Source organism: Mastacembelus armatus, chromosome 5 (assembly GCF_900324485.2).
Source record: "Mastacembelus armatus chromosome 5, fMasArm1.2, whole genome shotgun sequence".
Lineage (NCBI taxonomy): Eukaryota > Metazoa > Chordata > Actinopteri > Synbranchiformes > Mastacembelidae > Mastacembelus > Mastacembelus armatus.
The window spans coordinates 1,487,066-1,503,689 of record NC_046637.1 but is presented as its reverse complement, the minus strand read 5'-3'; the positions used below and the strand labels follow the sequence as shown (position 1 = coordinate 1,503,689).

At 45.7% G+C, this 16,624-nt stretch overlaps 1 protein-coding gene across 1 annotated transcript in view; it reads right to left on the bottom strand.

Moving 5' to 3' along the window:
• Nucleotides 1-1,007: 1,007 nt before the first annotated feature.
• Nucleotides 1,008-16,624, bottom strand: part of LOC113130300 (semaphorin-3D) — a 71,191-nt gene continuing 55,574 nt past the window's right edge. Inside the window, exons 5-18 of the mRNA XM_026306793.2 lie at nt 16,441-16,560; nt 15,911-16,001; nt 12,376-12,504; nt 12,025-12,167; nt 11,554-11,668; nt 11,136-11,205; nt 10,301-10,445; nt 8,826-9,048; nt 7,458-7,546; nt 5,276-5,317; nt 4,910-5,067; nt 3,561-3,625; nt 2,439-2,590; nt 1,008-2,194 (exon numbers count right to left, since the gene is read on the bottom strand). Coding sequence (XP_026162578.1) covers nt 1,670-2,194; nt 2,439-2,590; nt 3,561-3,625; nt 4,910-5,067; nt 5,276-5,317; nt 7,458-7,546; nt 8,826-9,048; nt 10,301-10,445; nt 11,136-11,205; nt 11,554-11,668; nt 12,025-12,167; nt 12,376-12,504; nt 15,911-16,001; nt 16,441-16,560 — 2,067 coding nt within the window. The 3' untranslated portion in view covers nt 1,008-1,669. The remainder of the gene's footprint in view (nt 2,195-2,438; nt 2,591-3,560; nt 3,626-4,909; nt 5,068-5,275; nt 5,318-7,457; nt 7,547-8,825; nt 9,049-10,300; nt 10,446-11,135; nt 11,206-11,553; nt 11,669-12,024; nt 12,168-12,375; nt 12,505-15,910; nt 16,002-16,440; nt 16,561-16,624) is intronic.

The following is a 16,624-nucleotide window of genomic DNA, read 5'->3' as shown; positions in this document are numbered from 1 at the left end:
TATAGGGTCATGGAGCGTAAATAAGTACCTTTACTCGTAGTGTAGTTAAGTAGAAGTACAGGTACTTGTACTTTACTGTAGTATTTCCATTTAATGACGCTTTATACTTCTACTCCACTTCATTCCAGAGGCAGATATAGTACTTTTTACTGCACTCACGATGTGAAAACCAAATCCCTGTACTTATATTCCACACACTGACGCTTGTTGTTTTCATTTGTTTATTTTACAGGGAAGCTTATTCACATACAGTATAAGATGCTCTCATCACGTTCATCTCAAAGCTTATTGAAGTTGTGTAGTTAAAACTCACATTTTGCTTATGAGAAACACATTTACATATACACAGACAAATGTACTAAATTCTAGCATATAAAGAAAGAACTATCAAAAATAGAGTTCTTTAATATACAGTGATAAGAATAATAATTAGCAGGTACATGGCAGATTTATTAAGCTATACATATTTTCAAGCAAGGTCCATCTCATGTGTGCGTTTCCATTGAGGCTTTGATTCAATCCATGTATGAAGCTTAGATATGATCAGTGATCAGTGTAGATCAGCTCAGAACAAACATAAACACGTTAGAACACATTATATGTTTCTGGTAAACACTTAAATATGTAGAACTAAACACTTTAGTTTTCCGTCATTCATTTATACTGTATTTACTGTATACCGCATGTATTTGTTATACCTTTCACCTGTTTGTTAGTCCTGTATGAAGAATTTACAATTTTAGATATTTCCTACTGGTGCCACTGGTGGACTCCAGGACTGGTTATAGAAAACATGTGAACTGATAATTGATCACTTCAAATCAATAATTCAGGCAGAACAGGGACATAATAGAAGCAGATTGTTGAGATGTGAGTATTTTTATTGTTATAAAGCAAATAGTCTGATAAGTTCTCCTATTTCTAGGCACTATTGTCTCTAACATGAGTAAATCTTAAATACGTCTGCATTATATTTTATAGTCATGACTAAATAAAGAAAAGGTTCTGAAAAACATCCATGATTTAACTTTGTCATCCCAGCTAGTCTACTCCATCAGGACTGTGTGAGTGGGACCTGATATAATTTCATTTATCCTCATTATCAAATTCTGAAATCTACATACCTATTCCTTCACTGAGCCCTGGACACTTTAAAAAAGCTCAGAGAAAAACAAAAACAGAAAAATATTGACCGCTGTGAATTTGGCTGAAACTGTCCCATCACACAAATGTTGAAGTTGAGGTACATCTGGATTTAATACGTTTTCCCCTTTTAATTTAGGTTGAAACGGCCAGAGATGAAGTTCATCATCTGATAAACAAACATGCATGTTTAAATATGTCATACATCTATAATGCTTGTAATTAGCTGATTCATCATTAATGAAACTGTACTGGTCTTTTTTTTTTTACCTGTTGACTTATGAAACAGTAACTCCATCTAGTAATCAACATTGCTAATAATACAAATACATAGACAATAAATTTCTACATTTCTTGTAGTGTCTAAAAGTCAGAATGAGGTTACAGTATACTGTCAGTCCTTGATGGCAAATGTAGTTGTTGTCACTTTCCCACTCAGCGTTTTTTGCTCAGAAAGCAAACGTTCTCCTGATTGGACCTGTGCAGGATGCGTTGTCCACCTGCAGTGTCTCTGTTCTCCAGGTGACTAGAGGGGAGTCTCAGGGGGGTTGTTCCTCCTCACCCGGGCTTTCCTGTTCTCCTGTTTCAGCTTCAGAGCGCGGAGTTTCTGCTGCCGGCGCTTTTCACGGTACCACAGCTGCTCACAGTACTCGTCCACGGTCATGCTGTTGATGCCCACCATGTGCAGGTCTTTGTAGCTCTTCACAGGAAGCTGCTGAGGATGCTGGGGCAGCCACGAGTTGCTGTGTCCAGGCAGCACGGGAGGTGGGTTGGGCCGAGACTGACCAAGAAACCCAGTAACACCCGCCTTGGCTGGCCCAATCTTTCCAACGACCACAGTGCCTGGCTGGTTCAGGGCGTGGGTCTGCTGGTAGCGGACAGGGTGGAGGCTGTGGTTGGGGATGATGTGGACACGGTATCGGGCCAGAACTTGGCTGTAGGAGTGCTCGTGGCTCCTGCAGGTGTAGAGCCCTGCGTCAGCCAGCTCCAGGCGTTGAACCAGCAAACCCCTCTTCATGCGGAGGGTGCGGTCATCATCGCTGTGAGGGAGCTGAGAGTGGAGAGAAGTCGTCAGTTGACTCTGATCATTCACATGCATGTTTATCAGCACGAGCCATGGGTGGACTACTGTCTGAGGCGTATGTCAATGAAAAAACTACAGTGAGTCACTAAACTGGATGCAAACCAACACAAAGAGAAGATAAAGTAAGTGTCTCTCACCACAAATAAAAATGAACGAGCCGACACAGACGGACGGCAGGACCTGGCGGAGCGACTCAGTAAAGGAAACTCACCTCTCTGCCTTCGTGACCGAGCGTCGGCTGCTGGCTCTCGCCATGCTGCACCGTCCACTTCAGCTGGGCCTGCGGGGACCGAGGAGCACACTCCAGGAAGGTGGCGTTTCCCTCCACACCATAGACCAGCTTCACCTCCACAGAGTCAGACTCTGACGAAGAAACAGACACGAACAGAAATAATGTGACATCTTCCAATGTGAAGGGCAGGGTGACGATTTCCTGACACTGCCTTAAAAACCAGAGAAATATAAAAACACACCGATGCAGAAAAGAAAAGGAAACATTTCCATGGACATTAATACACCATTAACTGTTATAACCATCAGTGCCAATGGTTTGGTTGGAAACCAGAACAACCTGCAGTGATGCAGTGCATCAACCAGAGTGTGCCCTATTTCTGCCTGCAGGACAGAAAGACAAGGGAGGTATTTTACTTTACTAATGTGGATCAGTACTCTTTATTTTTCTGTTATGATACTTCAAGAATATGAAATATCTGCATTTCTGCAAAAATGAAGTAGAAACAATAGAAAAAAGTGATAAAATGAACACTGAAGTGGGGCTGTGTTAAATGACAGTATTACAAAATTAACCTTCCATACTAACAGGACACGTAGACAGACGTCAGTCAAACTGGGATTTTTATATGTGGTTGTTAAATGAATATACACTAAAAAATGTTCCTCTCTGGCGTGTCCACAGAGCTTTTCCCTACTAGTCACAGGTTTTACTTCACTTTAAGTCTGCATACTGACTGACTGAGAATACTTTTCCAGTGTCAACACAGCACATATATTTACAACCTGCTGAGGTCTAGCCAATAAGCTAAACCAGGTTCTGGTGCTGAGTAGACCACATTCATCTGGGATCTGGACTCAGGAACACAAAGAGAAAATCACTGGCCTCTTCTTCTAAGTTAATAAAAAGTGCTCAGTTGCTCTTTAACTGTTCACCTACTGCCATGGGAATCAAACACAGTCATGGATTCCTGCAGGTCCTTAATGGGCAAACAGCTGCAGCACTTGAAAACACTGAACCAGTGACACAGTTTATATGTGAAGGTTGTTCGTTATGTAACCGATGAGTCTTTAATTAAACGATGACGGCGGAAATCCTTACCGTCCTCTGTGATTGAACACTGACTCCATGGGTCTCCATACTTTACATCCTGTCTCCGCGCCCGCCTGAAACACACACACACACACACACACACACACACACACTGTGTTGGCTTATCCTATTACATTTAATTTGTTTTATGTCACCTCTAATCTGTTTGATTGTTAATCTTTTATTTAATCTCAGTCCTGGACTATAAAGCATGAAAACATGGCAGACAGTCTGTAACTGTGCGTGCAGCAGCGTCGACAGGAGACTCATCAGTCAAACAACAGCTGACAGCAGCAGATAATGAAGGTGCCTTTAGATAAAGTTGCGTAACAGCATTAAATCCTCCTCCTCGGTGTTGTTGCTGGGCTTCTGTCGGATCCTCGGGGGTGAAAATTTCAAACTACCGTGATTATGAATGAGGAAACATGGGGCAGGAGCAGGCTATGAAAATACAGCATGTTGTTTCAGCCATGGTAAACACTGTTGTCATGTCTCCTTCGAGTTCGACCTTCCTCTGTCATTTTCTGACCTCGCTTCCCTGCTCGACCCCCGATCCCCCGCTCTTTGCTTCATGGCCTTTAGACTGTAAATATGTGGAGCGCTGTCCGACTCTGTTTTCTGCTCTTTCCTCTGCTCTTCCCGTTCTCTGTCGTCAGCGAAAAGACTTTCCCTCTTCGACCCTCTGCAGAAGCTGCTGAACTGATTCTCTATCCAGATGTTTGGGAAAATACTTTGGGAACATCAGACTCAAAATAACAACCACAAGCTTAAACACTAATTTTACTCTTCCCCCGTGTTATTCTAAGATCTCAAAGGAACCATTCAGCTGCTGAAACACCCGTGATGTCAGGGTCTCATCTCATTTCTATGTTAATATGTGCACGTTAATGCAACATGCATAAACATGAACTGTAACTTCACAGCCGTAGCTCAGGATCTTCAGGAGAAGTAAAAAACATCCTCTCTTCTGTGGATGAGCACGTTGTTTTAGCTTCAGCTCTGAGTCCGTAGGCTTCAGGCTTCGTATTTAAAGGTTTCTTTGGTTTGTCTGATTTAATCGTGTTCACTGTTGTCACAACCGCTGAGCTCGACATTTAAGTCCAGTTATGAAAAACCTGGATCAAAGATGTCTGGCTGTGTTTGAAGACAGACGTGTCTTTGCCCTTGGACTTATAGATTTTTAAAAATGCTAATACTGGCTGATATGAGTGTGTGACAACCGGACACAGTTAACTCATAGATATATATGTAACACTGCCATGAGCTGCCCACTGTTCCTGACAATCTTCGATCAGGACTTTAACACAGTAACTCCTCAGAGTCCTGCAGTGTACCCCCCCCTCCCCTCCCAAATCTACCTCTTGCTGGTGGGGAAGTATCTGGAGCAGGTCTGTCCGTCCCAGGAGCAGTAGGGGTCTCTGGCCAGGCAGCACTCAGCGCAGCCGCTGCCGTACAGCTCACACCTCTGCAGCCCCAGCTGGGCCACGCCGAGCTCGCTGGACACGTACAGCTGTTGCTGTGGGCGAGAGCGACGGAGGGATTTGTTTTCAGACTTAGGACAGAGATGATTAGATTCAGGTACTGAAGTTTAGAACTGTGGTTTCTCTTTCAGCTGACGTTGTCAAATCCCTCAATAAAACAAGATTATTTTTGTTCACCTTCACACATATCAGTATTTCTCCTGCAAGCAGTGTTGCAGTTTGACAGGTTCATGGTTGACCTACCCTCTTGGTGGACAGCTCCATGCTCAGGATGGGAGTGGGACTCTGTGGGATAAAAAGGAAAATGGATTTTATAGATTTATAGTCCAGGTATAGATGTTTATGTTACCAAGATAATAAACTGACATTTTTATGAAGAGAGCAGGTCACATTTCTCCTCATCTGATGCCAGACTTATTATTATATTATTGTAGAAATCATTAATAAACACTGGCATAAATTAATGTGTTTCATTAGACTGTACAATCACATACCAACACATTTAATACTGACCTTTCATTTTTACAGCAATGAGAATCTTTGCAATTTTACCGACTGTTGCTGAACCAATGAAAACACACCCTGAAATATTCTGGTCTATACGTGATGAAAAGCTGGACGGTTCTTTCATTTCTGTGCTTGGAAACAGATTCAAGACGGAGCAGACGCTGATTTCTGTGGTCGGATGCGTGAACTAAAGCAAATGACACATTAACCCCAGTTTGCTTTACGAGGCTGAGCAGCCCTGCTCCTTTAAAAAAACAAAACGAATCCTCCGGCCCTGCGGAGGTTGAGGAATGTCCTGGAGCTCTGGTAAACGCTGTGGAGGTCAGGGCAGCTACTGAGATTACAAGTCTAATGAGCCTCTTTCTTCTTCAGAGGGCTGAATTACCCCACAGCTCCAGTTTTCGAGCTCACTGACTTGTTAAGGGTTTCACAAAGGGAGGCACTGACCCCTGACCGCCCTGAGCAGAGGGGTCGAAGAGAAGGAGCAGGGGCAGATAAAGGGGGACTCAGAATATGGCAAAGGGCAGGAGGAAAGGTATTTTTTTCAGGCATCTGTCTCTTCTGTGTCCTGTCACTGCCAATAAAAACTGACCATTCATTCAAGGGCCTGGTGTTTGAAACCAAGCCAGGGAGTAAAATCATCTGTTTCCAGCCTGGTCTTTAAAGGATTAGGAACTAACACTGCAGCTGTACCGTCACAGCCTCCCTGTTTGTGCGTGAGACCGGTGGAAATGGCTCAGTTCCTGTTTTAATCCCAGTCAAAATTAAATGGACAATGTGCATCTGGTTTCCTGTTTGTTTGTGCTTGTTGTTCTGTGTTTCTGGGTTTTCTGTCTTTCTTCCTTCCCTTCACCTGTGCTCTGTTCTAAACTTACTTTTCTCATCTAATTTTCTCTTTTTCACTCCTGGACTCTCATCATTCCTCCTCCTCCTCTTCCTCTGCTCCTTTTTTAAACATTTGGCCCATTTTGTCAGTCTCTTTCTTCTATTTTTGCCTTTTCTGTCCTCCCATCCCTCGTTTCTCTCCTCTAAGTCTTTCCTATTTACACAGAGGACCTTGGGAAATATGTGCCCTGCTATCTGTTTTTCTGTTTACTGGAGTTATTTTTGACAGACATGATCCGTTGGAAACAACATGGAAGGCCTCACGCAGTAAGACAAAGGCCAGGGCCAGACTGGCAGACAGCGAACGCAGATTTTAGCCATAAAAGTCCAGTGCAGCTACGGACGTGGTTTAAAGTGGCTGTTGGCCCCTTTGGAAAAGAAGAAACATAATTTACTCTGACAAAATAATGTGCCTCCTGTATTTAAATGTCACAGTAAAAGTACTGGGAGCCTTAACAAGCTCAGTTTTCTGTTGCTCGTAATGAGACGTGCTCACGTCACAAACTGCTCCACTTCTCTCGGGTCTGATGTGAGTTTCAGCCTCGTCCGCAGACGTTCAGCTGGACTCAGATCAGGACTCGGAGCAGCTGCTTCACAAACTGAGGACGTTCTCCCAGAAACAAACTTGACACAGTTTTTCTGTTTCTCTTTCCAAAGTGTTTCTTCCTGCTCTCCCGTCAACCAGAAAAGCCACGTCTGCTCCGACTGGATCCTGTTGGGCCTGGAATTTGGAGCTCAGTTTGAGGTTTTCTTGGTTCTTCCTTAACCCTTACCCCGACCCTGCACACTGATTCTGTTTTTCCTCATTTCTCAGACAGCTCTCTTCTTCTCTGCGTCAGCTCCGCGTTCAGACACAATAATCCAGCACATAAAGCTCAGTATGCACGTAAACAGTCTGATTATCAGACTGCAGATAATAATCTGATGGAAACATCACCTCTCTTTAGATGATCTTTGTAGAGTAGGAAGAATTCAGCTCTTTTCATACAGACTTTGACTCCGTGGCAGAGCAAACACTGCAGGTGTGTCTCACCTGGAAAACAGTCAGCTCCTCCAGAATCACCTGCTCCGTGTCCCAGTTGTCTTTGATCACTGACACTACTTTCAGCACCTTCCCATCATCTGGAAAAAAGAGCAGTCAGTGTGTTACAGAGCATTTGTCAAAGGCTGACGCAGTCCACTGCTTCTGCAAACAGACATGAAGTGAAAACACAGGATGAAGAAGGATGACAATGATGATCTTATTCACCCTGGGGTGCTGCTGCATGTTTTGGCTTAGAGAAAATCAACCGTGATTTAAAAAAAAAAAATCAGGCATGCAACAGTCAGACAGAAAGCAGCAAAAACACACAGGAACACGTTGACGGGCTCAAACATCAGTGTTTGGAATAAAAAAAAAACAGAGAATCGTTCAGAAGTAATCCAGCTTTAAAAGACCTGATCCAACTCTTCTAATAATTTGAGCTGGGCAGCTACAACTCAAAGTAATTACGTGACCTCAGAGTGACCTGTTTTCAAACGTATATTTCACTGACTGAATAAACCATGTTGACGCAAACATGAGGCTGAGCGTCGCGATAAATTAAAAGAGGAACATTATCCCGTACGAACAGTAAAGACCCACTCCGGACGAGAGGAAGGTTATTTTCCCGGTCGTGAAAGAGCAGGAGCAGCATTTATCAGGCAGGTAAATGTGCAGCTGATGGGGCGATGAGGGATGTTGGAGAGGAATCCACTTAGAGAAGACGTATGGAGCCGTCGCAGCACCTCCGGCCCCTCGGCCCCTCACCGACAGTCAAACAACCACCGCCGTTTATCACACACTCAACCTTATGCTGCCAAGCACACACACCGGATCGCAATATGCCTGTTCTCTAAAGAACTTAAGTGGAAATTCTGGAGATATGGGAAAAGTGTGTTTGTATGTTCCTGCGGTGGGCAAATCGATAAAAGCAAAATGTGACTGCACCTCATTTTCATATTTTCATCATGTTTTCTACTTTTCTTCACTTCGAGCTCTGACTGGAGCCGTTTCAGTCACATCATGTTCTTTTTCTCCTGCAGGAAATTCAAAAGCTCCATCAACTCAACAAACCAAAACCCACATTTCATGTCACAATTTGTTTTGTCCATTTTCTCTAAATTGAGTTACGGCTTGTGTTACATGCTGAGACCTCCAGAGATTAGACACACCTGTCCAGTGTTTCACTGGTGCCATCCTAAACATCTGTTTTCCTTTATTCTGCTCCTGTTTCTTTGTGCTTTCAGTCGTTTTACTGTTCGATCTTTCACTCTCAGCTTTTTTCCTTTCCCCCTTATCCTTGTTCTCTCAGTCTGTTATTCCCTGTCCTACATGCTCAGTCCAAAACCCGACCCCTCCTCATTTCCTCCTCCTCCTCACCTGTGCCCAGGTGTAAAACGTCGTAGGGTCCATCATCTGTGTCCACCCGGTCCACCACCACTCTCTTTAACATGTTGGGTGCGTTGACCCGGGTTAGGACCGGTGTGCCCCCCAGAGGCAGGACGGGCTCCCACATCAGCTGGTGCTGCCGCATGAAGCTCACCACCTCATCTGGGAAGTCTTTGGTGGACTTGTGCAGAGCGTCGTAGGTCTCGCTGGGACACTGAAACGTCACGAGTAAAAAGGAGCAGGAGGATGAACATCACTGTGAAAACACAGATTTTTATGGTTCTGTGCCATTAAAGAAAGATGTTCTGTTTCTAAAGTGGGTACCAAAAATCATCTACGTGAAACCCACAGATCTCCAACACCTGATTCTTTTGTCAGGCTAAATATTGTTTTCTAACTTTCCTCAGTTTCCTCTTTAACTCTTGAAAATTGTATTTACTTTATTAGATGTGAGTGTTTAACGATGAGGTTAAACGGTGGTTAACAAAAAAAGACAACAACAACAGGATCATTTGTTTTTCTGTGTTAGACAATAAGAGCTTTTTCATATTGTGCCAAACCAGATGTTGATTTGTTATTTCTGACCAAAGGAAAAGAAGCAAAAGAGAAAAGGGCAGAGTTGAAAGAAAAGAAAGAAGAAATGTGCAGTGAGATATGATGAATATTGACAGTGGATGAGTGTGTGTGTGTGTGTGTGTGTGTGTGTGTGTGTGTGTGCAGTGAGTCAGTGAGTAGAGGTTGTGACACCAGCATTTCTGTGTTTCATGCTTTTAATCATTGTGGCCAACACACACACACACACACACACACACACACACACACACACGCAGGCGACCCCTGCTTCAATCAACCAGGGTACAAAGCTGCTGCACTGAGACGTGAATTCCCAGCAGGGAGCGTGAAATAACACCTGACACACTCAAGCAGCTGAAGCTCGGCCTCCCTGACACGCTGACGCTTCCCAGAGGACGTGAGTTGAGCGAAGGTGTTAAATCACCAGAGCTTTGCCCTCTCACAGCTTCATCAGCTGGTTCTCACTGTGTGTGTTTAGAGTCTGATCTCACAGGAAATTCTTAATTATCCACACAAACACAAATCCCATCCAGTCATCAGTGCTATATGTACAAAGACTTAAGGGTCTGCACATATTACTACATACCTGTCAGTCATTTTCAACAGTCCATCCATCTATTTATCTCTGATTAAAGTTCATCTGTATATAAATGTGTTGACACGCTCACCTGAGCAAAACTGTGGGTGTTGTGTTGTCAGGTACAATTATAAAGGGACTGGGAATGAGGCTGCAAACCACTAAAAGAAGTGCTGCATTCAAACTCTACTTAAATGAAAGCGTCTAAGTATTATTAAAATGTACTTAAAGCATCAAAGTAAAAGTACTCGAGGTTGGATGCAGGAACTGATGGTGAATTCTGGGAGATTAGATGTAAACGTGTCCGTGCACTTACAGTTCCAGGTCTCGGATAAGGGATGCGGCCTTTGTACTCCACCCAGCGATAGTCAGGACCTTCTTTATGAGCAAACGGGCCATTGAAGGCAGCACGGATAGACGCCATGGAGTAGACACACACCGCCGAACCACGAAATATGGAGCTGGGGGAGAAAGAGCAGATGTCGGAGTTGGCTGCAGTTGAGACTTAGGGTAAGGAAAGGTGGAGCGATCAGTCAACATGAGGGAAAGTAAAGAGGCAGGGAGGAAAAGGAAGAAGGAAACATATTTAATAAATATTTCATATTGCACAGGGGTAGTCAATGTTCAGAAACTAACAAAGATTAATGCATGAAAGAGGAGATGAGGGGAAAGACCTGAGTGAGGGAATAGAAATAATGAAAAAGAGAGAGATCAACTGTAGAGGAAAGAAAAGATAAAAGCAAGGAGGATAAAATAACAAGGAAGGAAGTAAGCAAGGGGGGAGGAAGGAAGGAAGGAAGGAAGAACTGAAAAGAGATGAGGGAATGAGCGCTGGAGGAGAGAAGAGAAAAAAAGAGCACGGAGTGAGTTTAAACTCCGGGTTACAAAAACACAACCAGCGTGGCCTCTTCACCTCTGACCCTGACATCCACCTAAACTGGCCTCTAATCCTGCACAACGCTGGGCGTGTGCACGTGGCAGCTGGCTGTGAGTGTGCACGTCAAAGAGCACCACAACATAAATCCATCGAGGGAAAACAAGTGACACAAACTTTGTATGTCACTAAATGTCATGATACAAACAAAACGGTGCTGATGACGAGCGTTTAGCTCGTGTTCGAGCCTATGACTGTGTGTCTGCATGTGCCTCACCTGGACGTGCTGAACACGCCGTAGATGGTGGGATTCTGAGGGTCCTTGGTCTCCAGAACGAAGATGTCCTCTGGAAAAAAAACACAGCAACGTTAGGGATAAGACCAGGTGTAAGACCACTGACCTGCACGAAAGTGCTGTACAAATAAAGTTTAGTTCATTTACTTTAGTTTCAGTTTCTTCACTACTGAGAACAGAGCTGCATTTCAATAACAGTGAAAAGGTAAAGTGTCAAATAAACACAAAGAATTTTCAGATAGTGGATGTTAGTTCATGGGGTGAGAACAGAAAAGGTTTTTTTTTTTTACAGTTCTTGCTTGTCAAACTGTGTCCTCTTTAAGGTTTAGGGAGATGAAGGAGGAGAGAAGGAGCCAGGTCTGTTCCTGAGAGGAGAAACAAGAAAAGAAGGAAGATTTACCCAGCTCATCAAACTGGGTGTCGACTCCAGAAGGACCAGGGACGGAACAGACCAGTCGGGCTTTGAGGAACGTCGTCCAGCGGTTGATCAGACTCCTCTTCCCTCCAACATCATTCTGCACCACAGAGAATGAAAGAAAAACAGAGAGGAAACGAGTTTCAGTCTTTCTCCCGGTCACAGATCTGCTTTAATCCAAATCAGATCATTAAGATACGTACAAACCTACTGAACATTTCATTTCATGCTACTTTATCTGTAGGTTCTCTATGTTCTGTTGTGCTGCGTTTCCCGGAGTATGTGTGTGTGTGTGTTTGACATGTATGTGTAGAAATGACAATAAAGCTGAACTTGAATGTGGTTCCAGTGCTACAAGTGTTTGGTAGAACCCATTAGAGGGTTAGCTGTGTCCTGTCTGACTGCATCCTTCAACAACAACTGCAACACGTGTCGTGTCTGTCTCCGAGTCTCCACCTTGCAGACCCGAGCCACGCGACTGTACACCCTCTTGTCCCACTGTCCGGCCTCCACCGCCCTCTCCTTGAAGAAGAAGTAAACCTTGTCGTCGTCTGGGCTGTGGGTGTCAGGGATGGAGAAGGAGCCCACGAACTCCGGCTCTGGCGGAGGATGGATGAAGAAGAGTTAGAGGGTGAGGTGATCTGCTTGTGCAAACTCTGTCTTCATGGGAACAAAGTGATCAGTTGAGGAGAAGACGAATATGTCAACAGGGTCAACACAGACCAACTCATTTGGTGGTGGGTGGAGGGTAGAAGCAGGTTCCCTTATGGATGCATCACTTTACAGCCTGGGGCCGGAGCTTCTTACCGTTGAGCCAGTTCTGGTCGTAGGCTTCGGTGCGGATGTAATGCTGACTGCTGCCCTGGATCGAAGTACGGAAGATGGCAGCGTTGGCGCCCATGAAGTCTACGGAGGTTCCTGCATAAAGTTCACCATCTACCAGGGGACACAGATTAAACCGCAACAGAATCTCAGTTCCTCACACAATAACAATGTTCCCATTGAACAGAACCATAACAGAACAAATAAACAGATTAATTTGCCAGCTCAGAGCGATGACACCAGCTGACCAATGCAGAGACTGTTGCAACACTTACAGCACAATGGTCTGTTTTGTTCAGCTGCTTGGTCCTTTCAGAAAACAGTCTTTAAATATGTACAAGCTGATGTGTCACAGTGCACATGAACATCACTCATTCAAAGAATATAAATATACAGTTTACTCTGAAGATGAACAGCTGTGTTGTAAATAAAAATCCCTGAAACCATTTTACTTCAAGTAAAATTCATATTTATTTATACACAGTTTCTGTGGCACATATAATGAAATTATTATGAATAATGTGGATGTTTTCCTGTTAATAAGATTTATATTATTCCTGTAGCTCAGCTGAGTCCAACAGCACAGAACACTGACCCCCTGAGGAACCAAAACACCTACAAACCTTTGACTCCAAAACTATTAGTCACTACATTTGCACTGAACAGATACACACACACACACAGACACTCACACTCACACACACACACACACACTCACACACACACACACACACACACACACACACACACACACCCTCTCACACTCACACACACACACACACACACACACACACCTACGGGCAATTTAGAGTCTCCAACCAACCGAACCTGCATGTGTTTGGACTGTGGGAGGAGAAAACCCACACAGACACAGGGACAACATGCAGACTCCACACAGAAAGGCCCCGGGTCCACCTGGGTTCAGACCCTAATCCTGACCTGCATGTGTTTGGACTGTGGGAGGAGAAAACCCACACAGACACAGGGACAACATGCAGACTCCACACAAAAAGGCCCCGGGTCCACCTGGGTTCAGACCCTAATCCTGACCTGCATGTGTTTGGACTGTGGGAGGAGAAAACCCACACAGACACAGGGACAACATGCAGACTCCACACAGAAAGGCCCCGGGTCCACCTGGGTTCAGACCCTAATCCTGACCTGCATGTGTTTGGACTGTGGGAGGAGAAAACCCACACAGACACAGGGACAACATGCAGACTCCACACAGAAAGGCCCCGGGTCCACCTGGGTTCAGACCCTAATCCTAACCTGCATGTGTTTGGACTGTGGGAGGAGAAAACCCACACAGACACAGGGACAACATGCAGACTCCACACAGAAAGGCCCCGGGTCCACCTGGGTTCAGACCCTAATCCTGACCTGCATGTGTTTGGACTGTGGGAGGAGAAAACCCACACAGACACAGGGACAACATGCAGACTCCACACAGAAAGGCCCCGGGTCCACCTGGGTTCAGACCCTAATCCTGACCTGCATGTGTTTGGACTGTGGGAGGAGAAAACCCACACAGACACAGGGACAACATGCAGACTCCACACAGAAAGGCCCCGGGTCCACCTGGGTTCAGACCCTAATCCTGACCTGCATGTGTTTGGACTGTGGGAGGAGAAAACCCACACAGACACAGGGACAACATGCAGACTCCACACAGAAAGGCCCCGGGTCCACCTGGGTTCAGACCCTAATCCTGACCTGCATGTGTTTGGACTGTGGGAGGAGAAAACCCACACAGACACAGGGACAACATGCAGACTCCACACAGAAAGGCCCCTGGTCCACCTGGGTTCAGACCCTAATCCTGACCTGCATGTGTTTGGACTGTGGGAGGAGAAAACCCACACAGACACAGGGACAACATGCAGACTCCACACAGAAAGGCCCCGGGTCCACCTGGGTTCAGACCCTAATCCTGACCTGCATGTGTTTGGACTGTGGGAGGAGAAAACCCACACAGACACAGGGACAACATGCAGACTCCACACAGAAAGGCCCCGGGTCCACCTGGGTTCAGACCCTAATCCTGACCTGCATGTGTTTGGACTGTGGGAGGAGAAAACCCACACAGACACAGGGACAACATGCAGACTCCACACAAAAAGGCCCCGGGTCCACCTGGGTTCAGACCCTAATCCTGACCTGCATGTGTTTGGACTGTGGGAGGAGAAAACCCACACAGACACAGGGACAACATGCAGACTCCACACAGAAAGGCCCCGGGTCCACCTGGGTTCAGACCCTAATCCTGACCTGCATGTGTTTGGACTGTGGGAGGAGAAAACCCACACAGACACAGGGACAACATGCAGACTCCACACAAAAAGGCCCCGGGTCCACCTGGGTTCAGACCCTAATCCTGACCTGCATGTGTTTGGACTGTGGGAGGAGAAAACCCACACAGACACAGGGACAACATGCAGACTCCACACAGAAAGGCCCCGGGTCCACCTGGGTTCAGACCCTAATCCTGACCTGCATGTGTTGGGACTGTGGGAGGAGAAAACCCACACAGACACAGGGACAACATGCAGACTCCACACAGAAAGGCCCCTGGTCCACCTGGGTTCAGACCCTAATCCTGACCTGCATGTGTTTGGACTGTGGGAGGAGAAAACCCACACAGACACAGGGACAACATGCAGACTCCACACAGAAAGGCCCCGGGTCCACCTGGGTTCAGACCCTAATCCTGACCTGCATGTGTTTGGACTGTGAGAGGAGAAAACCCACACAGACACAGGGACAACATGCAGACTCCACACAAAAAGGCCCCGGGTCCACCTGGGTTCAGACCCTAATCCTGACCTGCATGTGTTTGGACTGTGGGAGGAGAAAACCCACACAGACACAGGGACAACATGCAGACTCCACACAGAAAGGCCCCGGGTCCACCTGGGTTCAGACCCTAATCCTGACCTGCATGTGTTGGGACTGTGGGAGGAGAAAACCCACACAGACACAGGGACAACATGCAGACTCCACACAGAAAGGCCCCGGGTCCACCTGGGTTCAGACCCTAATCCTGACCTGCATGTGTTTGGACTGTGGGAGGAGAAAACCCACACAGACCTAGAATAAATGCACCACCATGCGGCCCTGCTGAAAGATCATTGATCCATCTAAGACTCTTAAAGTGTTTATTGCTGAAGGGTCAAATCCTCTTTCTACAGCTGCAACAGACACAAGTATCAGCTCTAGGAAACACTTCATAAAGATTTAGTAGAAGCTCTTTGTCCACATGATGTGACTGCAGCTGATGTGTTTTATGTGGTCAGTGTTCCAGGGGGCAACAGTTACGTCAGCATGTGAAGGAAGTGAAGTCGACCACACAGCGTCAGCAGCGAGGAAACACACAGTGGTGGGACTGTGTGCTGCTTAACAATAGTGTCACCAGAACATGAGTCCGACTGTTAAGGAATGACAGAGGGTGATTTAATACAGCCATCAGTGTGTGTGTGTGTGTGTGTGTGTGTGTGTGTACACTGTGGTTGAGACCTACCGGTCAGTCGGGCGGTGAACGGCTCTTTGGGACTGAAGGGGCATTTTCCTCTGCCTGACTCGACTGTGTGAGACAACATGAACAACGGCCCCTGCAGGAGAGAGACCACACACACGAACGGCTGATAAACAGAAGCCAAAGACGCACATGCACGTCTATACGTAAAAGATTGACACCAAACATGACGCCGACGCTTGAAATAAACATCTGGCCCTGCTGACCCGTGTTTCTACCATCAGAGTTATCCACAAAAACACACCAGTGAAATTAGTCTCAATCAACGGCTCCTACACAAACACACTGTTCTCTGACTCACTTCAATTTAACAGGAGATTTATTTGCTTCTTCCGTTTCTCTGAGCTCTGTGTGTTTTAGTAACTACTGCAGAAATAATCAGAGTTTTATTAGGCAATAGAGAAATACAACCAGGGCCTTAGAGAAACACTGTCAAAGATTTAGAGTTGAGTCCTAGCTGTTGTACTACGACCAGGCCTCAGCATCCACAGTGACTCTATCAGACTGAGTATTACCTGGGTGCTGTGTCCAAGCTGCAGGAATGTGCACTGTGGATGGAAGGCCCCGGTGCCACATGCATAAACATGGGTCTTATTGAAGGGCTGCAGCAGCCGCACAAAGTTGGCACATTCTGTCTGAAAACAACACATAAACACAACATTAGAGCTAATATTAATGTAGAAGCTTTAAGCTTAGACT